The following is a 24555-nucleotide window of genomic DNA, read 5'->3' as shown; positions in this document are numbered from 1 at the left end:
ATTTTCTGTCGGGGTTTACTCCCTTAGCCTTTCCCCTGAAGAGGTATGCCGCAAGGCAGCGGAGGTTTTTTGGAGTCAGAGTTTTCCTTCTCTGATGATTAATGTATACATTCATTTGTAAAGAATTTAAACCAGACAGATAGAATGAAATTCTCCTTCAGCCAGTGTCCCCCTGAATCCTAGTTTGATGTGGTCCTTCATGACATTTTTCTGTGCATGTATGTACATATTTATGTACAGAGAAATATATATGTGGTGTGTGCATATGTATTCTTGAAATAACTAAAAAGTGAGGATAGTGGGGATGGTGAGGTTATCTGTTTGTGAACCAAGTGAGATTGATGGTTTAAAAAGGTATCTTTCATAAAAGCAAATTATTACATAAGGCCTAAAATTGTAAAAGCATGCAGTAACAATATAATCCTGGTATTTACAGGCATGGAGACAAACACCAAAAAAGCAAATCAACTAAAAGAGTTGAAAGTGGTGACGATGGGGGTGGGATCACTAATTTTTCTCATTAACTCATCTAATTATTTAACTTTTCATAGGTATGCATAACATCAATTACAATCTTGAAAAATAATCTTTGTTCTGTGTTTCTTTTTCCCCCATCAGCCATGTGGAGATGTGCTACCCATGCCACCCCTCAGGCCATTTCACACACTCCTTTCTCTTCCTCTCCATTCCCACCACCCAGCCTTGTGCAGCCCTTGAGGTCTCCCTCCCCCTCCAATCTATTCTCCACCTGCAGACAGAACCACCTCTGTAACATGTTTAATAAGAATGTGTTTCTTCCCACTTAAAAATGCAGCCCAGGCAAACCCTCCATTCTTCGCACACACTGAATTCTCATCCAGGTGAACTACCTGCCATACTGCTGACACACCTCATTCTCTCTGTACTCCCTGCTCCCTTCGACCAAGCCTTTCCTCATGTGTTTCTTTAATATGGATTATAACTCATAGTTCAAAACACTCTGCACTTACTTTTTCTTTCAACCATTGGTCTTAGAGATCTCATGTCTGTCCAAACAGGTCTTCCTTGTTAGTTTCAGTTGCTACATGAATCAAACTGCATTAAGTGTATGGAAACACTTTGCATGCTATCTGGCACATAGGAATGCTCAATGAATGTTTGTTTACTTCACTTAAGTTCCTGTGACCCCAACCTAAGGGAAAAACACCCTCATTATCTTGTAACACTATAGTTGTAAGATACCACCTCAACCTTACTACAGCTATGCAGTGTTTTTCAATAGGTCATGAATTAAATGTGTCTGCTGTCTATCCAGTCCCTTCACACCCTCATTTGTCCTCGAAACTCCTCCCCGCCCCTCTCCTAACACATTCTGCTTGCTGGGTCTGTAAAACAGGGTCAGCATCTCTACTTCAAAGGGTGAAATAAATTAAAATATATGAAAATGCTCTAAAATGTAAAAACTATTATTACCCCGTCTCTAAACTCATTTCCAACTTTACTTTAGTTGTGACAAAATCTTTCCCCAAGTTCAGACACTTTTGTGAGGCTGTCTTTCTCTTCCCCATCTCTGTCCCCATTTATTTCTGGTGTTTCACTTTTACTTCCCTTTCATCTAATTTTGTGGGCCCTGCCTGCTCACCCATAACTCCTCCTATGACCACCTGTCTGCAGCCTTCTTTCTCCTCCCAAGGGTTGAGCTTCCTCTGGGCTTCCCTCTCCCTGCCAGCCGCCTGCCACACATCCCTGGGGGTGGGACGGGACGCCAACCGTGGGTGTAGAGGCCTCTTCCCAACACCAGCTTCAAGGACGCTCGCAAAGGTGCTCAGAGATGGCAGATAAAAGGGCGCGAGATGCCACGCTCTGCGTGGGGAGGGGCTGGACGAAGGTAGCTGAGAATCAGGCAGGTCTCAAGGCCAGTTTTCCTCCCGGAGATGCAGGGCGGGGCCGGCTAGACAGGATGGAGGAGTGTGCTGGGGGCAGTACATCTGAGGCTCAGAGTGCACCGGGAGAGGCTCCTGAAGGAATTAGGCTAGGTGCCAGCAGCATGCCAGTAATGTTTTGGTGACAAGTCACCTGGGAAGAGGAAGGAAGGGAAGTTCAATTTATCTTGTGGGCGAGACACACGGGGCTCCTCTCAGCTGGCTCTGCAGCTCATTAAGCTTTTCTAGGTCACTCTGTGTTGTTGTCTCCTTCATGGGTCCCCCTTCTCCATCTCCTGCTTCTTTTAATGTTTCTGACTTGATCTCTCTGGCTCATAGGCCATGTCCCTGGTTCTCTTTGTGTCTCTTGACACAAAGTCAGGAGTCAGGGTTCTAACAGTGTGTGGAGAAGAAGCACTTGAGTCCCAGCCTTGACTCTGCCCCTTGCAGCCTTTGACCTTGTGCCAGGGAGCATGTAATGATGCTGTAATGATGATATACATTCTGCTGGAGGAGTTACTGACTTATTCTTGTTATTTTTGGTTCTGCCACCACTCACTATGTGGTATGCTTGTAGAGCGCTGCACAGTTCACTAAGCTATTGCATATCTGACAGGCAACTCAGCTGTACATGCCCATGCTCTAACTCCTGACCTTCCACACAAACCGACTAGCACAGTCGTCCACACCTCAGTCATTGGCACTCTGTCCTCCCAGAGGCTGGAGTCAAACCCTTGGAGCTTCCTGGCTGCTCTCACATTCCACATCCAATCCACCAGCAACCCCTACCAGCTCTCCATCAATTCCCACCCAGAAGTCAGCCTCTTCTTGCCAACTCCATCCCCTCCAGGCTCACCTCACTAAGCACAGAAGAAAGTCCCACAATGGCCTCCAGGTCCTTCACAGTCAGCCTGTTCCCTCTCTAACTTCTTATAACTCTCTCCCCTGTTCTTTGCTCCAGCCACACGACCTTCATGTTAAATCTCACATGTTAACAGCTTCTGCCTTTGGGGCCTTTGCCTTGTCTTTCCCTCAAATTAGACCACTCTTCCACCAGATAAGCAATTAGTTAATTCTTTCACCTTCTTCAAATCCTTACCTAAATATTACCTACTAAATTTGTGATCTTGCCCATCCTATCCAGTACCAGTATCTTTCTTCACAGTTTCATACTGCTTTATGATATCTATCCTACATTTCACTTATTTATTAAGTATCTGTTTTCCCCATTAGAATGTCATTCTCATGAGGGCATATTTCTGTCTGCTTTGTTCTCTGCTGAGTCTTCAGCTCCCAACACAGTATCTGGTACATAGTAGGTGCTTAAAAAATGTTTGTTGAGTAAATAAATATGTTATTTATTTGATCCTTAAAACAATTCTTCTATGTAGGTATAATTATTTCCACTTTATAGTCACAAAATTAACAAGAGTCAAATCTTGAAAACCCCACTCTTTCCAAGTGGGGTGTATGATCTTCATACAGTGCAGGGTCTTGCCTTGTTTAGTCAGAATGGCCTAAGGCCTCAGTTTTCTCAGTTGTAAAATGAGGAGATTGGACCAGTTGAGTTCCCCTTTTCTAGAGGATGATGATTCCTCAGCTGCTTCTGTCTGTTTTTCTCCCTCCTCCAATCTACTCCTCCCTGGGTCTGGGAAAAAGATGCTAAATGGTTTACCAGGTCCACTGGGAAGCTGTGGACCATAGAATTATGGCAAACATTTCCATTTCTTAGCTTCTTACACTCCATCTATCTCACTGGCTAAGCCTCTGATTCTTCCCAGAAAATGGAATGACTATGGGGCAAAAAGAAGGGGGAGAGAGAGAGAGAGAATCAGAAAGTGAAAATGACAGAGGAGAAAGAAGGCTGGGAGAGAAGAAGGGAAGAAGCAGTAGGTGAGTAAATGTCAGAAGGTGTTCTGCAGAGAGAGGCAGTGGTCGTGCCCTGTTTTCCAGCTGAAACAAGACATCTCATCACTCTGCCCTTCCCTCCTCTCTGTGATCCCATCTCAACACCCAAAACTGAGTAAGAGAGCTCTTCCCATTTCTGTAATAGCACTTGGCATCAACCCATTCCAGGAACTAGGGATTCGTCTCTGATTTTCTTTTCCCTCTCCTCCTAAGGACCACTCCAATGCATCAGTCAGTTCTATCTGCCACATATACTTCATTCACATAGGCCTGCTAATTTCCAGCTTCACTAGCTCTCACCCTACTTAAGCCATTATTATCTCTCACCTAAGTCACTGGAATCATTTTCTGTCTTCAGGATGACCATCTTGCATAAATCTGGGGAATGCCCATTAGCACATGGTGGCCCTGGTTCTCTTCCATTTTATGCTTGCCTTACTCCACTACTCAGAACTTAAGACCCTGCCTAAGTCTTCATCCACCTTGTACCTATTTTATCCCCAGCTCACTAGGTACCAGCTTTTTAAAATTAGCCCAAATTGCTTTTGACTCAGGCTTTGCAAAGATGTTCCCTCTGACTGGAATGCCCTTCCCTCTCGTCTGTACCTGATGGACTCTTATTCATCTCTCAGGTTACCCCAGTCTAACTTAGGGAACCCTACTATTAATTAGTCTCTGTGCTGAATTTTCATAGGGTTGCCAGATTTAGCAAATAAAAACACAGGACACCTATTTAATTTTGAATTTTAAGTAAATAATGATTTTTTAAAAAGTATACGTATATTCCATACAATTTTGGGGAGATACTTTTACTAAAAAAAGTAATTGTTTACCTGAAATTCAAATTTAACTGGACATCTGTATTTTATTTGGCAACTCTAAATAAGTGGATTGACTTCATTTCTCTTTTATTTAGAGAGGCTGAAAAGTAAAAGACACTATTTCTCAGAAATTTTGCAGCTACGTTCTGGACAGGAATTAAGTTTTGCTAACTAGATGTATTTGTATGACGTTTTATTTCTTTTTATTTTTTTAATAAAAGTATTGATTTTTTTATTTATTGATTTTAGAGAGAAACATCAGTTTGTTTTTCCACTTATTTATGCATTCATTGGTTGTTTCTTCTATGTGCCATGACCAGGGATCAATCCACAACCGTGGTGTATTGGGACAATGTTCTAACCAACTGAGCTACCCAGTCAGGGCTGTATGAGATCGTAAAGGCAGAAGTGAGGTGGAGGCCATTTTCCTCTAACAGTGTAGACAAGCTCCCATCAACATGAGAGGTCCATGCCAGTGGGACAGTTGGTGGGGAGGCAGCAGTAGCTGTTATGCTAGGAGTAGCTGCAGCATTTCTGACCTGTGACAATTGACCTTGAAGCCAAGAGTCCTATTAGGACCACTTGACTTCTAATCCTCCAAGCCTTCGAGTGATTTTCTTATCACCTGGTTCTCTGTATTAAGTGCCTTGTTGTTTAAAACATCTGGAGTCATTTCTACTTCCTGAACTAAGGCCTACCTGACATAATCCTCACCACCCTGTACTTTCCTTCACATCACAATTGGTGTACACTGCGCAATTGGACAGTATCTCTCTTGCCCATAAAATTTTAGTTGCTTGAGGGCAGTGGTTGTGATGCTCACCAGCACACTCCAGTGTTGCTGTGCATGGATTTCGCCATTTGCTCCTCTATTTCTTCTGAAGTTGGGCCCTGATTCTGGACAAATAGTAAGTGGTCAGTTAATATCTTTTTAAATTGAAATAAGTGCTGAAGAGACAGGAAACGACCTGCTCCTGCATTGCCCATAGCTAAAGACCAGAAAGATTCCTCCACTTAACATATGAGTTATCGCCCTGCTTGTGTGGCTCAGTAGGTTGCAGCATCATCTTGTGCACCACAAGGTTGCAGGTGCAATTCCTGGTCAGGGCACATACCTAGGTTGCAGGTTCAATCCCTGGTCAGGGTGCATGTATGAGAGACAACCGATTGATATTTCTCTTGCACATTGATGTTTTTCTTTCTTCCTCTCTTTCTAAAATCAATAAACATATCCTTGGGTGAGGAAAAAAATTTTTTGAGTTGTCTTCAGAAGCTAGGTCACCCCTTTTGGCCTCAGTTTTGTTATCCATAATGTAAGGATTGGATTACACGTCATCAACAACTCTTTCAAACCTAATATTTATAAATCTATGATTCTTTGAACTCACTAATAGAGATGGGAACCAGAATCAAATTAGCTACATTTGATTGCACAGGTTAAAAAGCAATTTGTTTGGAAGCCTCATTCTCTCCCATGGGAAAGTGGCATGGAAATGAGATGCTCATCTTGAAAATAAATATGCAAAGGAAGACAAGAGTTAGAAAAATATGGAAAGATGAGACTAGTAGGACAAAGCGAATGTCTAAATACATAAATTATACCATGCAAATTCTCTTATTAAGTTTTCCAGTGGCATTCCATTGCTCTTAGGACAAAACTCAACTCCTTATCCTGGTTTCTAAAGGACTGCACAGCTTCGCCCTTAGTATCTCTCCAATCTCATGTTGAAATATTGTCATTACACCTTGTACTTTATTGAGAACTTTCTCACTTTGGGGTCTTTGCACCTGTTATTCCTACTGCCTGGAAGGCTGTCCCCTGGTTCTTGTCACTGCTAACTCCCTCTCATCAGTCAGGGCTCAGCTCAAAATTTATCTCCTAAGACAAGCTTTTTCTAACACTGTATTACAAGTAGTGCACAACTCCTCCAGTTAACTACTCTCATTTAACCCCTTTATAGTCTTCAAAGCACTTGTCACATCTATAACTCTCTTGTTAATTTATTTGTTTACCCGCTTATTGTTAGTATTTCCCAATAGAATCTAAATTGCCAGAGGATAAGGGACCACAGCTGTCATTTTCACCACTGTACCCTAACTTCTAGAACACTGCATGAGACATGGTAAGTGCTTCATAAATAGTTGTTGAATGATTGATTGAATGAATGAATGACTCCTAAAGAATACTGCTAAGGTAGTGAGGAATAAGAAGGCCTAAGGTGACCATGAGGTCATCCATACAGGCAGGTTTCAAGGAGACCATGATGAAGATTTCTTGAGATGCCTGAGCAGGATCCAGTCAAGATGGCAGCATAGGCAGACATAGCTCCCCTCTGAGCACAACCACCTTAAAATTGCAACTAAAATATAGAACAACCATCAGCCAGAACCATCAGAAACCGACTTGAAATGGAATACTGACAACTACAGAATTAAAGGAACCGTATCCATCGAGACAGAGCCGGCAAGCTAGTGCTTTGTCTGAGACTTCATCAACCTAGCTAACATTGTTTGACCCACCTTGGAGATCCCCAGAGACTCCGCCCCACCCAACCTATAGACCCACCCAAGCTGCTTTTTCATTTGAGTGGCTAGTCTTGGCTCATGCTTCACGACTTCCTAAATCTTATCAAACAAGAAACAGTTGGCTTCAGTGAGCTCCCAGCCTGGCACTACCAGCAGGGCTGGGAATCTCCAAGCCCTGCACAAGTAGCAGCCATCACAGATTGCTTTATAGCTCAGGCAGGGTGCTGCAGGCAAAACACAGGTTGGGGCTGACCTTGGTCTGCACCACCCTGGAAACCCCATGGCCAGTGCACCCAGTGGACAGCTACAGATTATGTCAAAGCACCACCACCCTGCCCCTGCACAGCTGAGCCTCCATGGAGGGCAGAGGTTTGTGGCCAGTGGTCATAGCCAGTCCTTGCAACTGACTGGCCTGGGTAAACCCCTCCCATTGACCTGTCAACATCAACCAAGACTCAACTACAAGAGGAGGGTGTGCTCATCTCACATGAAGGGTGCATTTTGAATACCCAGCTTGGGTATTAGAGGAGGCTGTGCTACTGGACCCTACAGGACACCTACTACATTAGGCCATGCTACTAAGAAATGGAATCAAAACAGCTCTACCCAGTACACAGAAACAAACATAGAGAGGCTGCCAAATTAAGGATGCAAAGAAATATGGCTCCTATGAAAGAACAGAACAAAACTCCCCAAAAAGAACTAAATAAAACAGAGACAGCCAACCTAACAGATGGAGAGTTCAAAACACTGATGATCAGGATGCTCAGAGAAATGATTGACTACAGCCATAAAATAAAGGAAGAAATGAAGGTAATACAAAGTGAAATAAAGAAAAATATACAGGGAACCAACAGTGATGGGAAGGAAGCTGGGATTCAAATCAATGACTTGGAACAAAAGGAAGAAATAAACATTCACCCAGAATGGACAAAAGAAACAAGACTTGAAAAAACAAGTAGAGGATTAGAAACCTCTGAAACAACTTTAAACATACCAACATCTGAATCATAAGGGTGCCAAAAGGGGAGAAGGAAGAGCAAGAAATTGAAAAAAAAAAAAAATAATGAAGAAAAACTCCCCAAATTTGGCAAGGGAAATAGACATACCAGTACAGGAAGCACAGAGAATCCCAAACAAGTTGAACATGAAGAGGACCATGCCAAGACACATCATAATTAAAATGTCAAAGGTTAAAGACAAAAAAAGAATCTTAAAAGCAGCAAGAGAAAAGAAGATAGTTACCTACAAAGGAGTTCCCATAAGACTATCAGATGATTTTCAAAAATAAACTTTGTAGGCAAGATGGGGCTGGCAAGAAATATTTAAAGTGATGAAAAGCAAGGACCTACAACTTAGATTATTTTATCCAATAAAACTATAATTTATAGAGGAAAGGCAGATAAAATACTTCCCAAACAAGGTAAAGCTAAAGGAGTTCATCATCACCAAGCCATTATCATATGAAATGTTAAAGGGACTTTTTTAAGAAGAAGGTTAAAATTATGAACAGTAAAATGATAGTAACTATCAATAACTGAATCTAAAAAATAAAAATAAAAACAAACTAAGCAAACAACCAGAACATGAACAGAATCATAGGTATGGGGATCATTTGGAGGTTTATAGTCTGGGAGGGGGAAGAGGGAGAAATGGCGCATAGATCAAGAAGCATAATTGGTAGAAACAAAATAGATAGGGGATGTTAATAATATAGGAAAGGGTGAAGCTAAAGAACTTACATGCACAACCCATGGACATGAACTAAGGGGAGGTGGGATTGCTGGAGGGAATAGGGGTACCGGGCAGAGGGGGGCAAAGGGAAAAACATTAGGACAGCTGTAATAGCATAATCAATAAAATGTACTTTTAAAAAATGAAGGCCTAGGGAACTTTAACAAAAGAATCACTAGTAAGTGTTTAAAAGAAAACTTAAAAGGTAGATAGCCTTTTTGCACTACCCAGAGAGGGGACCACATGGCATTGTTCTCAGTTTTCACGTAACTTAAGAGGGAAACTTTCACAATGTCCTGAACCCTTGATATCCTGAAAATGAAGGAGTATGTCCTCAGAGTCCTTGCAGCAGGAACGCATTTAGGTGGCACCAACCTTGACTTCCAAATGGAACAGAAGAGTATATCTACAAGAGGAAAAGTGAGAGCATCCACATCTTGTATCTGTCCAAGAATACTGGCCAGTGAGCTGTGCTGAAGTTTGCTGCTGCCATTGCAGCCACTCCTGTTGCTGGGTGTATCACTTCTGGAAGCTTCAATAGCCAGGTCTAGACAGTCTTTTGGGAGCCCAGAATTCTGGAGGTTACTGATCCCAGGGCTGACCACCAGCCTCCCACATAAGCCTCCTGTGTTAACCTGCCTATCATTGCTCTGTGTAACACAGACTCTTCTCTGCTCTATGTGAACTTTGTCATCCCTGGCAACAGCAACGGGGATCACTCAATGGATCTACAATGGTAGGTGCTGGCCTGGGAAATTCTGTGCATGGGTGGCACCAGATCCTGTGACCACCCATGGGAAGTTCTGCCTGACCTCTACTTCTACAGAGATCCTAAAGAGACTGAAAAGGAAGAGCAGGCCACTGCTAAAAAGGTTGTGACCAAGGAGGCATTTGCTCCAGCTCCCCAGTTCACTGCTGTGCAAACTGAGGTTACAGACTGTTTTGAAGGCATTCTGGTGCCCTTCTGGCTAGTTTGTAACTTCATACTGAAGCCTGGGGTGCTCAACTGCCACTGAAGACTGGTCTTCAGCCCCGACTGCTCAGGTCACTGAATGGGTAGGAACAAACACTGAGTGGTCTTAAGCTGTTCTTCCACAAACTTATTTTTTTTTAAGTATAATTTATTATGTTGTTACAGTAGTCCCACTTTTTTCCCCTTTGCTCCCCTCTGCCCAGTATGCCCCTTTCCTCCAGCAATCCCACTCCACTTAGTTCATGTCCATGGGTTGTGCATATAAGTTCTTTGGCTTCACCCTTTTCTATACTATTCTTAACATCCTCATGTCTATTTTGTACCAACCGATTATGCTTCTTAGTCCCCGCACCATAACCTCATTTCTCCCCCTTCCCCCTCCCAATTGATAATCCTCCCAATGATCCCCATACCTATGATTCTGTTCCTATTCTGGTTTGCTTAGTTGGATTTTCTTTTTATTCTTTAGATTCAGTTGTTGATAGTTGTGAGTTTGTTGTCATTTTAGTGTTCATAGTTTTGATCTTCTCTTTCTTAAGTAAGTCCCTTTGACATTTCATATAATAATGGCTTGGTGATGATGAACTCCTTTAGCTTTACCTTGTCTGGGAAGCACTTCATCCACCTTTTCATTCTAAAGGATAGCTTTGCTGGATAGAGTAATCCTGGTTATAGATTGCTTTTCATCACATTGAATACTGCTTGCCAGTTCCTTCCTATCTGCAAAGTGTTCTCTGAGAAATCAGCTGATAGTCCTATAGGCACCTCCCTGTACGCAACTCTCCGCCTCTCCCTTGCTGCCCCCAGGACTCTCTCTTTATCTTTCACCTTTGGCCTCTCAGTCATGATGTGTCTTGGTGTGGTCCCCTCTGGGTCCAGCTCGCCTGGGACCCTCCGTGCTTCCCGGACCTGTATGTCCATCTCTTTCACAAAATTTGGGAAGTTTTCCTCATTTTTTTTTCAATTCTTGCTTCCTCATTCTGCACTGGTTGACTGTTTTTTTCTTTCTTTTGTTCCAAATCATTGATTTGAACCCTGGTTTTCTTCCCTTCACCATTGGTTTTGTGTGGATTTTCCTTTTTTTCACTTAGCATAGCCTTCAATTCTTCTCTAATGCATTTGCCATACTCAAGCATATCTTTCAAGCCTGTGAGCATCTTTACCACCAGTGTTTTGAATTCTGCATCTGTTATGTTGTCTATCTCCTCATTTGTTAGGTTGGCTATCTCCTCATCGCTTAGTTGTCCCACTGGAACCTTGATTTTTTTCCCCTTTTGGGCTATACTTCTCTGTCTCCTCATTCTGACAAGCTTCTGTGTTTGTTTGCCTCGGCATCCCAGGTAGAGCTGACACTCCTTTTATGTTGTAAGGGGCGGAGCTTTAGGGATTTGTCAGTACTGAGCAACCTGTCTCACCACATTGTGGTGCTATATATGGGGGAGGGGTCTGAGAGGGAACAATGCCACATGCCCAGCACTCGCCCCTTTTCCAGGCACCTCTCCCACTTCCACACCAGACTGGAGCCCCTCTAGCTGCTGCCCTGGCCGTAGTTCTCACAGTGGGTGGGTCTGTGGACATTCTAGGACTGTGGGGGCCTTTTAAACAAGTGGACTATGCTGAGACTGGCAGTTTCTGCCTCCACCCCAATCCCCACTGGTCTGCACAGTCAGAGGCAATGAGGCTTGATTTTCCCTGGTGCTAGGACCATGAGCTGCAAGGTCCAGTGAGGAGCTGGGAACACTTCCCAGGTGTCCCTCTGACATTTTAAAATGTGTGACTGCACTTTCTGCCAGTCTGCCACTGCTGTCATTGCTGCCACTGCTGCTGCCACCACCACACTGCATCCTCTCCACCCTGGCTCTGCCCCTCCTACCTGTCTGGATGAGTATTTCTTCTTTATATCTTTGATTGTCGGACTTCCATGCAGTTTGATTTTCTGGAACTTCTGGCTGTTTCTAGTTTTGAGATAGTTGTATTCCTTCTTAGTTGTGGGGGGAGATGTAGCGTCTTGGTGTAATCTTTAGGGTTCTCAATATATAGCATCATTTCATCTGCAAATAATGACAGTTTTACTTCTTCCTTTCCAATTTGAATGTCTTTTATATCTTCTTGTCTGATTGCTGTGGCTAAGACTTCCAGTACTATGTTGAATAAAAGCGGTGAAACTGCACATCCTTGTCTTGTTCTTGATCTTAAGGGGAGCATTTTTAGTTTTTGCCCTTGGGTCATTTCTTTAGGCATCAGGATTGTGTGGTTAATCTGGTTGATTGTCTAAATGCTCAAGAGTGCACAGATTTACAAACAGGTACATTCACATAATGCAAACATCACAGAGACACCCAAATAGTCTCATACACACTGAATATCATACGGACAAACACTGGATGTTATTCAGGGATAGACATACTCAAACAAACAAACAAACAAAAACCATGCAGAGACACAGAGGAATTTCCCCGGTACTATAGACCCAGATCCAAAAAGAACCTAATGTTGACAGTACCCTCTGGGGTCCTGGGATCTGTCTCTTGCTTCAACAGGGTTTGAAAAGAACACACCTAGGGTCATGCTTTCTTTCCAGCTACCCTCCAACCTCTTTTCTAGTCAACACCTTTGGAACCACCTTTGGAACCACTTCAGTCACCCTTAGCCTCTGAGACCAGCCAGCACCATTTTTTTTTTTTTTTTTTTACCTCAGATCTTCATTGCCAAACAACCTTGAGCTCCCAAATTCATCAATATTATTCCACCAAGGTGGAGGCTGCCATCAATTGCCTGGCCAACCTGCATCTGTGGGCCTCCTACACCTATGGGCCACTTACACCTATGGGCTTCCTACACCTACCTCTCTCTGGGCTTCTATTTTGACCCAGACGATGTGGCTTTGCAGGGTGTGGGCCATTTCTTCTGAGAGTTGGCTGAGGAGAAGCACGAGAGTGCCAAGTGTCTCTTAAAGCTGCAAAACCAGCACAGTGGCTGCATTCTCTTCCAGGACATGGTGAAGCCTCCCCAAGATGAGTGGGGTAAAACCCAGGACACCATGTTAGCTGCTTTGGCCTTGGAGAAGAACCCGAGCCAGGCCCTTTTGGATATGTATGCCTTGGGTTCTGCCCACTCAGACCCTCCCTCATCTCTGTGACTTCCTGGAGAATCATTTCCTGGATGAGGCAGTGAAGCTCCTCAAGAAGATGGGCGACCGCCTAACTAACATCTGCAGGCTGACCAGCCCCCAGGCTGGAATGGGTGAGTATCTCTTCGAAAGACTCACCCTCAAGCATGACTAGGAAGCCTTTGAGGCCCTAAGGCCTTTGAGGGGCTCCTCTGCATTTCCCTGGCATCTGCCTTTTGCATGAGCCTCTCCATGAAACGACTAGGTACCCTTTTAACCACCCGGGAGCCCACTCCCATACATTGAACCAAATTGAAACAATAAAGCTTTTTTTACAGAGAAAAAAAAAAAAAAAGAACACAATGTCTAAGAGACCTTGGGGTGGGTATGGAGCCAAGAAAATAAAGTAATACTAAGAATAAAAGACCAAAACAAAGGGTGGACAAGAAAGCCAAGAGAGGCAGAGAAATTCAGAGAAATCAGACAAATAAGAAGGGGCAAATAAGTGCAGACAGTCCTCAAGAGCCAGTGAGTGGGAGAGAAGGGAAAGAATGTTTGTGCATTAGTTTTGTATTTACTGCTGTCACAAATGATCACAAACATATGTTGGAAATGTGTGAAACAACATATTTCTCTTCTTGCAGTTCTGGACATCAGAAGTCTGAAATGGGTCTTACAGTCTAAAATCAAGATGTCAGCAGAGCCTGGGTTCTTTTGGAGTCTCCTGTAGAGAATCCATTCCCTTTTTCTTTGGAGTGTCTGGAGGACACCCACTTCCTTTGCTCTCACCCTCTTCTTCAGTCTTCAAAGCCAGCAATGTTAGCTCTGGTTGTCCTCTTCTCTCTTTGTCCTCCACTTTGAAGGACCCTTGATATTATATTAGACCCACTTGGATAGTCTGGAATAATCTCTCTATTTTAAATTCAACTGATTAGCAACTTTAATTCCATCTGCAAACTTAATTCCACTTTGCCATGTAAGGTCACATTCACATGTTCCAGAAGTTAGGACACAAACATCTTTATCTTTGGGGCAACATTATTCCACCATCACAACATAGAAGTTCATCTTTTACATAATAGACTTGGTCATATCTATAGCCTTTTACTTGGGTATCTGTGTTTTATGAGCATTGAACTGGGAGATTCATTTAAAGATGAATGTACATGTGTTTATTTGTGTTACTTTGTTTATCATCAGGGTGTCATATTTGAATGTCTCCCTGATTAGTATGTAGGGGCAGAAGGATGCCTGGAGGGGACGCCTAATATAGTGCTATAGCTCCATAAAGACACATTGCTGTTGTATTGTTGTTCTTATTGACAATAAAACTAATGACAGAGGGTCTCTGCATGTTTTCTTTGTCTGTCTGTCTCTAAATAATTTATTCCTAAGTATTTTTTGAAGCAATTGTATACAGAATTGTTTTCTTAGTTTCTGTTTCTGATAGCTCATTATTAATGTATAAAAGTTCTTGTCCCTATGGTATTCAGTGTGTATGACACTTTTGGACATCTCTGTGATGTTTACATTGTGTAAATGTACCTGTATATAAGTCCATGCACTTTTGGGCATTTAGACATTGATGGATGCACATGCACATTTGTACAACAGTGTGCATGATCATAGTAGTAGACATATGAATATTCACAAACCCCCAAGGGTATCCAGACAGAAAGGCTTAGCTAGAAATAGGTGGAGAATCTAGGAAGACAAGGGAGCAGAGAGGAAGATAGGAGAGGTGGGTAGAGGAGGGGAAAGGAAGGAAGAGACAGAGAGATGGAGGTGAGGAAAGAGCACAGGGAAGATCAGGAAAAATATCAGAAAACAGAACAGAGTTCTAGGGATCTGAAATTTTAAAAAAAGAGGCTGGTGTAATCACAGAAAGGTCATGAGTTAGAAGATGTGGGTATGGCTCTACTTCTGGTCATTCCTTTGCTGTGTGGCCTTGGCAATGCCAACTCTCTGGACCTCACTTTACCAAGAGATTTGAAACAGATAACTCTTGGGTATATCCCAAAGAAGGAGAGAGAGAAAGGTGGAAATAAAATCATACACAGGGAAAAATAGAAAGAAAGAATTAGAAAGAGAGACACAGGCAGAAAGTAAAAAGAGAGGCCCTGGGAGCTAGCCAGAAGTAGAGCTGAGAGAGCCCTACCCTGACTCTTTGAGGCAGGAGTGTGAGCACCTCCTACCCACCCCTTACCCTAAAGCTTCAGAGTGTCCTGAAGTCCTTAAAAGGTAAGGAAGGAAGGTGGAAAGAGAGAGGCACCTGGAATGACATCCACACACCAACACTCAGAGGCCTGCCAAAGCCACACACAACAGGATCCAGACTTCCTGCACCAGCCCCCAGATGTAGGTGTGCCAGCCACCTGGAATGACTCATACCCTAGCGATGTGGGCACACAAGCCAAAAGCGAGCCTGGGCTCCCGGCCCACCTGCACACCACAGGCCAAAGAGGGAGGTGAGATTCAGGCTCTTCAGGGGGTGAGAAGGGGCTACCCTCCCCACACACAGCTACCTTGCCCTTAGAGCGCCCTCCCCCAGTGACCACCTTCCTGATTTGAGATCCAAGTGTCCTTTCCTCCCGCCCTCCTCCCCCAAACCTTACTTGGGAAGCTGGAGAACCAGATGAGATGTTACGCAAGGCCTGATGTTTACCTTCCTCAGGGGCCTCCTCCCTTCCTATAAAGCCTGGCGTGCGTGGTGGGGAGATTGAAGACCAGGACCGGATGAGGAGAGAGGGGACAGAGAGGAGTCAGAAAGTTAATGCGGGAGGAGAGAAGGGCATCGACTCAGCAAGCAACAAGGGTGGTCCGCCATCTGCGCACACAAAGGCTTCCAGGCAGTCGTGGAAGGGACAGCGTCCAGTCTCTGGCTTCCCATGGAGGCGTCTGTACTGGGCCCAGGGCTGGTGGAGCGTCTGGAGCAGCTGGCTACGTGCCCACTGTGCGGGGGCCCCTTCGAGGACCCAGTACTCCTGGCGTGTGAGCACAGCTTCTGCCGCGCGTGCCTGGCACGCCGCTGGGGGACCACGACTGCGACAGGCACCGAGGCGACCCCCACTGCCTGCCCCTGCTGCGGCTTGTTGTGCCCCCGGCGCAGCCTGAGATCTAATGTGCGGCTGGCGGTGGAGGTGCGAATCAGCCGCGGACTGAGGGAGAAGCTGGCCGAGCCCGGGACCCGTGCTGGGAGACGCCGAGGGGGCCGCATCCCCACCATGGGCAGCCTGGACCCGCTTGGAGAGGTGAGGCTGGAGTGCGCTTCATGGGTTCGCTGCGGTCGGGAGAAGGGGAAGCTTCGTGGGCTCCCTGGGGAAGCGGGGAATGGTACCACCCGAGCTAGGGCCTTCATGGCAGTTGAGGTGAAGGATGAAATTGAGGAGAGAAAAGCAAAGGACGAAGGGCAGGTACTGACCACGAGTCTTCTAAGTGAAGTGACAGATGGCCAGAAAAAACAGTGGGAAGTAGTTGACACTTTGATGAGGGGTGAGGGGGTCGAGGCACCGCTGGGCGCTTGCCTGAGTCCTGTGAGAGAGCTGGGAGCAGAGAAGGTGCCGGGGTACTGGACGGAATGTCAGGGCCCCCTGGGACCCCTGTGAAGCGTGGACACCCAGAAAGAGGGGAATCGGCAGAGAGAGAAGCTGACTGGGAAGAGGGTGGGGAGGTCAGAGCTAACATAGGGGAGGGGGAGTCTGAAGAGAGCAGAGAAAAAAATGCAGGGGAGGGGCAGGGAAGGAGGGCGCCAGGTAAGCAGGGAGGAAGGGAGAGGCGAGTATCTCTAAAACCCCCTGCAGCATCGTGGTCTTGGGTCCTAGCTGAGCTCAGTGTTATTTGTTATTGTTGTCCTCGTTCCTCCCAGAGACCCTGGCAGGGGAAGTGAGGGCTGGAGGCCAAATCCGAACTGCCTTTGGAGCCTCTGGCTCCTGTACTTCCCAGCCTTATCACCCACCCACCAGCTACACACCTCTTGAGCTCCTTAGCCATCAACCAACCCCATTACCTTGCCTGACCCCCAGGTGCCTTCAGGATTCTCAACCTGCTTCCCCCCAGCAGCTAATCCCCCTTGGGCCTTGCTTCCACACTCCAACCCCTCGCCCCTTTTAAAAAAGATTTTTGTTTATTTATTTTTAGAGAAGGGAGTGAGAAAGAGACGGAGAGAAACATCAATGTGTGATAGATACAGCTACGGATTGCTTCTTGTATGCCCCTAACTGGGGACCAGGCCAGAAGCTCAGGCATGTGCCCTGATGGGGAATCCAACCACTGACCTTTCAGTTCACAAGCCAGCACTCAATCCACTAAGCCACACCAGCCGGGGCTCTCGACCCCCTTTTAAGTCTACATAGACCTAATCAGTCTAGGTGTAATTGGCCTAATTAGGCAAATTGCCTTTCCTCTTTCCCATTCAACATCATACTGGTCCACCCTAGTCATTCTCCCTAGACCTGGAAGGCGGAAGGAGGAATTCCCCATACAGGGAGTTGGGGTGGGGTATACAGTGTCCTTTCCTGGCTTCCATGGTTGCCTGTAGATCTGTTGAGCTTCCTTCCTGGGATACATTCAAGTCCAGATGCCTCCTTGGCCAGAGTAGAGACCACAAAGCAAAAGACTCAATGAATGCCACTGGCCTTATGTGGCAAGAAGTGACGCAGATTTATTATAAGGTTTTTATATACTAACCCTTAGCCCAAAGGCTCTGAGTATGTGTTTGGTCTGTGTGGTGGAAGAGGATACACCCTCAGGAAGGTGAATAAGGAGAGGGTCAGAGATAGAGAATGGGGTTGTGGGGGCAGCAGAAAAAGGTAAGGACTTTGAGGGGCAAGAAAAAGGCATGAAGCCCTGGCCAGGTGGCTCAGTTGGTTGGAGCAACTTTGCATATACCAAAAGATCGCTGGTTCAGTTGCTGGTCAGGGCACATACCTAGGTTGCAGTTTTGATACTTGGTCAGGGTGTGTACTGGAGGCAACCAATGGATGTTTCTCTCTCACATTGATGTCTCTCTCTCTCTCTCTCCCTTCCTCTCTTTCTAAAATCAATAAACATATCCTCAGGTGAGTATTAAAATAAAAAAAAAGAAAGAAAAGGGTATGGATGAGGTTTACTGAGAGCCCTTGGGGAACGGAAAAGGGGAGCACAGTGCCTGAGGTGTTAGGAGAATAAGTGGTGATGGAGAGGAAGGAAGGGTCATGAAGGAGAGGGAGACAGAGGAATAAAGAGCATAGTGGTCAAGAGGATATGTGCTGAGAGTTGGGGAGGGCCCTCACCAGCTCAGACTCAGCTCACCTGAGTGGGAAGGAGGGGGAGGACTCCCAACATTATGAAGCTTAGAGCTCACATCCATATTTTCTTCTGCCCACCCAGGATATGAGGAAGACATGGAGAAGGTGAGTTCCATTTTTACTGTTCCTTCCTTTCCACTACTAGCTGCCATATCTATCACCTTCTCACTGGGCCCATATCTTTGTACCCACTCACAGGCAGGTTTTCTGGGTGTGCCTTACCCCTTCCTTCTCCAGAGATGTGAATGAGGTAGGGGAGAAGGCAACAGAGGGAAGAGAGCATCTACTGGTTTCCTGACCTTTCTCCCTCACTTGTCCAGATTTGATACCCCAACACCCAAGTCATCTAACTCAGAGGACAATCTCCCTGAAGATTACCCAGTGGTCAAAAACATGCTTCACACACTGACAGGTAAGGAGGGCAGAAGGGAGAAAAGTGAATGAGAGTCTATTTTAGGTTTGCTTCTTTTTCTCTCTCAAAAATAATCAAGTCCTTTTTGATGTCTGTTAATTAGCTACCTAGGGATGCTGTAACAAAGCATCACACACTGAGTGGCTTAAACAGAAATTTATTGTCTCACAATTCTGGAAGTGGAAATAAAGGTGTTGGCAGTTTGGGTTCCTTCTGTGGACTGTGACAATCTGTCCCATGACTCTCTCTTAGCTTCTGGTAGCCTCTGATGTACCTTGGCCTGAAGATGGTATTCTTCCTGTACACATTTGTCTCTAGGTCCAAACTTCTCCTTTTTATAAGGACACTAGTCATATTGGACTAGAGCCCATGCTAATGACCTCATTTTAACTTGACTACCTCTATAAAGACTATTTCCAAATATGGTCACATTCTGAGGTACCATGAGACTTTAACATATCTTTTTGGGAGGAAACAGAATTCAACCCATAACAATGTCTACTCTCAATTCTGCATACCCCAGCCATTCTCTCCTCTTACCTTTTCAAACACTTACACAGCAGAACCCTAGAGGTCAGCTGCCTCTCAGGAATCTGCTTCCACCACTTATCCTCAATCCTTTCCAGAAGGATCAGAGCACTCTGCATTTCCCTGCCCCTGGGACTCTGGGGCTTCTCTGCAGCTTTTAGGCAGTTCCTTCCTCAATCACTCTGAAGGCTGTTCTCTGGAGAAGATGCTCCACCCTCTCGGTCACCACCATCCCGCCCAACCCAGGTTGCTCCTAGTACCCCGGATCCAAAAGTCTTTTCTCAAGGTACCCCATACACTGCAGTCCAATGACTGTTTCTTTCTGATCCCTTTGGCCATCACCAAATGGTCCCACTCTCCCTATAGAAATAGGCCTATCCACTCCCACCTATTCCTGTGAGTGGGTGGGTTGGTTTGTCAGGATATCTAGGATTCCTCCCTTTGCCACTCCCCTCTGACACTTGGGGTTCCAGTGTGTGGTATCAGTCTCTCTCTTCAGATCCACCTTCCCCATCATGCTGACCCAGCTCTCAAGCCCCGCCCCAGATACTGCAGATTGAGATATCAGTCCTCACTCCTCCCTAGGGTCAAATCAGCCTCACTCTTTCCTCACCCCAGAAACCAGGCGATCTCTCTTTTCATCTCTGCACTGTGTCCCCTGCCCTGAGCTAGGCAGGTCCTTCTCCAAGTCTAATTCTACAGAAATGGTGCATTAGTGCACATATTTGGTCTGCCTAGAAACTACCTTTCATATGCCTTCACCCTCTTTGGTCCCACAGCCACCTTTGAAGCTGTTGTGGGGCCTTTGAAGTGCCTTCTGATTATTCTCCCTCCTATCCCACCTTTGACTGAGAAACCCTTCTCACTTTGGTCCTCTCCCTATCTTGCGCTTCCCAGCCGACCTGACTCTGGACCCTGGCACTGCACACCGTGGCCTGCTCATCTCTGCTGACCGCCGCAGCGTCAGACTGGCCCCACCAGGGACTCCAGAGCCCCCTGACAGCCCAGCACGCTTTGATCAGCTCCCTGCTGTGCTGGGTGCTCAGGGCTTCGGGGCTGGCCGCCACTGCTGGGAGGTGGAGACCTCGGATACCACCTCAAGCAGAGATCCTTCTGGGGAGGATGAAGACATGGAGAGTCACTATGCCTTGGGTGCGGCCGGGGAGTCGGTGCAACGCAAGGGCCGTGTAGGGTTGTGCCCCGCAAGCTCTGTGTGGGCCCTAGAGGGCCGAGGCAGCCGCCTTTGGGCACTCACAGCACCGGAGCCCACCCTGCTGGGTGGTGCCGGGCCCCCACCAAGGCGAATTCGCGTGGACTTGGACTGGGAGCGGGGCCGCGTAGCCTTCTATGACAGTCGTTCCCTTGACTTGCTGTTCGCCTTCCAGGCGCCGGGGCCCCTGGGGCAGCGCATCTTTCCACTGCTCTGCACTCGAGACCCACGAGCTCCGCTGCGCATTGTGCCGGCAGAAGGCTAAACAACCTGACCCACAGTCTCTCTCTGGCTTGGCCTTTAGCAAGGCTGCTGCTTCTGGGCTTAAAACTCCCTACTCATGCAGGGAGCATGTCCACATGCCCACAGCCCAGAGTACTGATAGACACTCATCCCCCAACACTGTCTTTTTTCCCAAATGGTAAGACCTCAACTGGCCTTTATTTTCCACATGCATTCCCAAAGCTGAATCCATTCCCACTCCCTCCTCTTGGGATGCTCCTCTCCCACAGCTACCCCAGTACTTCCCAACTGCTCTCCCCATCTATCTTACACAGTTCTAGGCCTGAGCTGGGGAATAGGCCCTGCCCCATTGGAATTAGTCAACAGCCCATGTTTACCACACACAGTCCCTGCTCCTCATTTACCTCCCACTCCAGCCTCTGGTAGTCTCAAATGTCCAGTGCCTTCCCTACAGCTTTAAGGCTGGGGCTTTCCTGCCCTATCCACTCTCGAATTTCTCAAGAGAAACAGGATTCTCCTCCTGAAAAACAAGCTTGACTGATTCTATTCCACCATGCTTTCCATGTTCATAGTCCTTTCCCATTAAGAACCTTCTTTAAATTACGCCGTGCACATGCTCACAATGAGAAACCAATGGTGCTACCTCTCCTATCCTCAATTGGGAATGTCTCATACAACCTGAAGGCATTCTTATATATAGCTTCACATCTTTCACCATATGTATAAATGGGCCCGTATTTAACACGTTTTATGATGTTGGGTTATTTATTTTGTGCATCTGTGGCAATAAATGAGATCTCTGTGGTGGTATGGATTTGACTGATCTCTGCAAGTATGCATGGCAAGAGGCCTAGAGAATGATATTCAGACCCCAGTGAGGTGTAGGGAGGGCCAAGGGAGAGGGACATCTGGACTGGCAAACATCAAAGCCTAGGAAAGAAGGGGTGAGTGTAATGTAGGCGACATACCCCATCTCTTTCTTGACTTTTGCTGCCTTTACCTGGGACAATGTTGGATGTGTCTCTGAAGCTGGAAGACCAAAAACTGAGAAGACACTTGGCTCTAAGTGGCCACTCTTGAAGCCAACTTTGTCAGAAATCCTAGATCACATGAGAAGGGTGAGGAGAGGACACGACTGTTTCTTTTTTCAATTTCCATAAAGGTGAAAATGGCAAAGACCTTTCTTCCTCCCAACTCCTCTTGAGGGCATGAGAGAAGTGAGTAGGAGGGGAGTGGAATGGCTGAGAGCCCTCCTATAACACCTCACATACCACAGGCAAGGACTAAGAGTTCAGACTAGATAAATACATTAGCATAATAGCTCTAAGCCAGGATTAATAAGCATAGCTGGGGCAAGATTTCCTGGAATCTGTCTGGGACCCTGGCAGTGAAAGCTTGGGGCTGTTGGAAACCCAATAGCAATATTTGGGACTCAAGTACAAAGTGCAGGGGGCAAAGAAACTGGATCCCAGGACAGGCAATTTGGCAGTGAGAACTAAGGGGAGTGACTAGGACCAGGAGGCCTGAACCCCTGGAAAAAGAAGGATGTATATTGTAGGGGGTTGAGGGAAATAGGGCTGGGAATCCAAGAAGCTTGGGTTCTAGAATAGCAGCAAATCAGAATTCCAGCATCTCTGTTCACCCTCCTCTTCTTTCCTCTATCAGGCAGAGGAGAGGGAATGGGGGACTGGAGAATGATCAGTCCATGGGTTTTGTCCCCCAGTAGCCACATGAATATATTCAGGGTCAGAGAGACAGATAGACACAGGAATGGTAGGGGAAAGTGAATTTAGTGCTGCATTGGCCCTGGAGGAGGCTGACATGGGTCAGGAGGCTGGGGATGGGTGGTAGGGCTCGGTCCAGGGGTTGCACGACTCCGTCCTTTGCGGTGGCCCCGTACACAGTGTGTATGACCACAGCCCTCCTCTTCCTCCTCATCACTCTCCGTGGAGCTCTCACCAAAGGCCCGAGGTTTCTCATAAATACAGCAGCCTGGATTTGGAAGGAGGAGCCCAGTTAAAAAGGAGAAAGAGTAAGATGTAGAGTCAGTTCCACTCCCATTGGATCTTAGTAGGAATTCCTACTTCCACCATAGTTTCCGACTACCTTCCAGGATCCAGCTTTCCCAGGCCCACCCCCTGGCACTCAAACACTCAATCCCCTTATCCTTTTAGAAAGCCAGGAATCCAAAGCTCCACTTCTCCCACCTCCGATACCTCTTGCCATCAAGCCTTGGCACATCTCATCCCATTTTGAACCCTTCTGTACTTCTTTCCTCTCTAACTTTAACCTCCTCTCCTTGATGCCAGAGAAGCACCAGGGCAGCAACAGGATTGGGGCATCTGGAGGCTTCAGGATGGTCAGTGCATATGAGAAAGTAGAACATATACATATGGGAGCCAGAACTCCAGGGTTACCGTGGGCCAACAATCACTCACATTTTGATGACCGGCGCCCCATGTGTTCGTTGTCCACAGTGTCACTCGTCCATTCCACCTTTTTCTCTGGCTTCCGTTTTCGAAGTTTGATGGTTAGACTCCGGTTCTCCTGGAAGATTAATAGAGATAGGCATACCTATGTAGTCCCCTCCTACTGATCATTCCCACTCCTTCTCAGGGGCCTCCTCTTGGCCCTATTCCAGATCAATCAGCATCACAGACAGCACCAGAACAGTTGAGTGGTGGAAGAAGAAGAAATAGCACAAGTCTTTGACCTCCTTGAGAAATCATACAGTAGTATTTCCTGTTCTTGTTAACCACTAGTATTCAAAGAAGTAAAAATTCCTAACCTAGGTAAAGTCCCAGCAAATCTTCAAAGGAAAATATAGCCCTTGCTGTTTCTTCATTTTCCTCCTCAAATCATCCTTAGTGGTACTAATACATGAAGATTATTTTCAGTCCCAATGACCAATCTGATCTTTTTTTCCCCCCAGATCCTCTATTCTTTTTCCCATTAAAGAAGGAACTCCATTCTCACCTCTCTCATCCTCAAGCCCAGCCCTCCCTACCTCTTATCCAACTACTCCCTAGCATCCTGGAATCTCTGGTAACTAATATTCCAAACTCCCTTAATGCAGTTGTTACAACCTTCTCCCATTGAAAACAATTTAACCTGTTTTTGCAAAAGTGCTACCTTTTGTCTCTATTTACATGTCCTCTGTTTTTTCAAAATTTATTATCTTCACTCCTTTTCATTTGTTCCCTCATTCTCTCTGCTGCCTTTTACATTCATCCGTTCAACAAATATTTATAAGTATTCTTCCAGTCAAATTCCCCTACAGCTGGCCTCCAGTCATGCTTTCTTACACTGTCCTTCATTTCCCCCCAGTATTTCTCTCGCTCCTTAATCCCCAGGTTCCCATTCTTTATTAATTATACACTCCACCACCCCAAGCAGCATCACCTACATCCTAACGTGTCACTTACTGGCCTTCTGCACCATCTCTGCCGCTCCAAATACCCGGAAGACCTTGCGATTCTCCCAACCCCAAATATTCAACCCCATTCCTCCCATATCCCCAAGCCCAGCCCCTCCAGCAACTGTCCAAAGCTCTATCCCCTCCCCTACGGTATCTCCCAGACCCCTAAACAGCACCGCCCCCCGCCTTTCTCACGGGCTCGGTTGTCACGGTAACCGTTGTCTCAGTGACGGTCTCACTCAGCCCAGCCCCTGTCTCGGCCATGGCTGAGAAAAGGGAGAAAGGGAGGATGGGGGATGAGACACCCTTCCTTTGTTCTGTGTCTCTGGGGTCTAAGAGGATCGGTATCGGATTCGAGTAGCTGGCAGAATCCTCCACCTTCTTTTACACCCCTCCTCCTGGGCCTCCACTTCCCCACCCCAGGGGAAAACCTGTCCAACCCCACTTCCGGCTCTCTGCTTCCGAGTGTGACGCGCCCTATAGTCCG

The 24555-nt window shown here is 46.1% G+C and overlaps 2 protein-coding genes, 1 long non-coding RNA gene and 1 pseudogene across 4 annotated transcripts in view; 2 read left to right on the top strand and 2 right to left on the bottom strand.

Annotated features, from left to right (window-relative positions):
- Positions 1-12685, bottom strand: part of LOC150006650 (uncharacterized) — a 52241-nt gene extending 39556 nt beyond the window's left edge. Inside the window, exon 1 of one of the 2 annotated variants that reach the window (XR_016511963.1) lies at positions 12557-12685. This is a non-coding gene — a long non-coding RNA (uncharacterized LOC150006650). Of the gene's footprint in view, positions 1-1749; positions 2053-12556 lie in introns of those variants that run through there. The other variant, XR_016511964.1, reaches the window with a different exon arrangement.
- LOC150006651 (small ribosomal subunit protein uS2 pseudogene) lies at positions 9182-9973 on the top strand (annotated as a pseudogene).
- Positions 12686-15424: 2739 nt separating the features above from the next.
- RNF39 (ring finger protein 39) lies at positions 15425-21460 on the top strand. The gene is made up of 4 exons (XM_090281948.1): positions 15425-16223; positions 18340-18362; positions 18578-18669; positions 20095-21460. Exons 1-4 carry the CDS (start codon positions 15861-15863, stop codon positions 20670-20672), a joined length of 1056 nt encoding a protein of 351 aa, XP_090138074.1. The 5' UTR covers positions 15425-15860; the 3' UTR covers positions 20673-21460.
- Positions 21461-22421: 961 nt separating this feature from the next.
- Positions 22422-24553, bottom strand: PPP1R11 (protein phosphatase 1 regulatory inhibitor subunit 11). Its single transcript, XM_090281952.1, has 3 exons — positions 24264-24553; positions 23089-23197; positions 22422-22642 (listed from the first exon to the last, which is right to left on the bottom strand). The coding sequence occupies exons 1-3, from the start codon at positions 24330-24332 to the stop codon at positions 22440-22442; spliced, it is 381 nt and encodes a 126-aa protein (XP_090138078.1). The 5' UTR covers positions 24333-24553; the 3' UTR covers positions 22422-22439.
- Positions 24554-24555: the final 2 nt, after the last annotated feature.

This window comes from Furipterus horrens, unplaced genomic scaffold (assembly GCF_987537825.1).
Source record: "Furipterus horrens unplaced genomic scaffold, mFurHor1.1.pri manual_scaffold_6, whole genome shotgun sequence".
In the NCBI taxonomy this organism is placed as follows: Eukaryota; Metazoa; Chordata; class Mammalia; order Chiroptera; family Furipteridae; genus Furipterus; species Furipterus horrens.
Note: the sequence above shows the minus strand (reverse complement) of the source record. Positions and strands in the feature narration are given on the sequence as shown.

What these genes read in the sequence shown, in the direction of transcription:
- PPP1R11 (XM_090281952.1), bottom strand. Translation starts at nt 24,332, where the DNA reads ATGGCCGAGACAGGGGCTGGGCTGAGTGAGACCGTCACTGAGACAACG. An exon ending in TTACCGTGACAACCGAGCCC is followed by an intron (nt 23,198 to 24,263) that starts GTGAGAAAGGCG and finishes TTAATCTTCCAG; the next exon opens with GAGAACCGGAGTCTAACCAT. An exon ending in GGGGCGCCGGTCATCAAAAT is followed by an intron (nt 22,643 to 23,088) that starts GTGAGTGATTGT and finishes TTCCAAATCCAG; the next exon opens with GCTGCTGTATTTATGAGAAA.
- RNF39 (XM_090281948.1), top strand. Translation starts at nt 15,861, where the DNA reads ATGGAGGCGTCTGTACTGGGCCCAGGGCTGGTGGAGCGTCTGGAGCAG. An exon ending in GCCTGGACCCGCTTGGAGAG is followed by an intron (nt 16,224 to 18,339) that starts GTGAGGCTGGAG and finishes CTGCCCACCCAG; the next exon opens with GATATGAGGAAGACATGGAG. An exon ending in CATGCTTCACACACTGACAG is followed by an intron (nt 18,670 to 20,094) that starts GTAAGGAGGGCA and finishes TGCGCTTCCCAG; the next exon opens with CCGACCTGACTCTGGACCCT.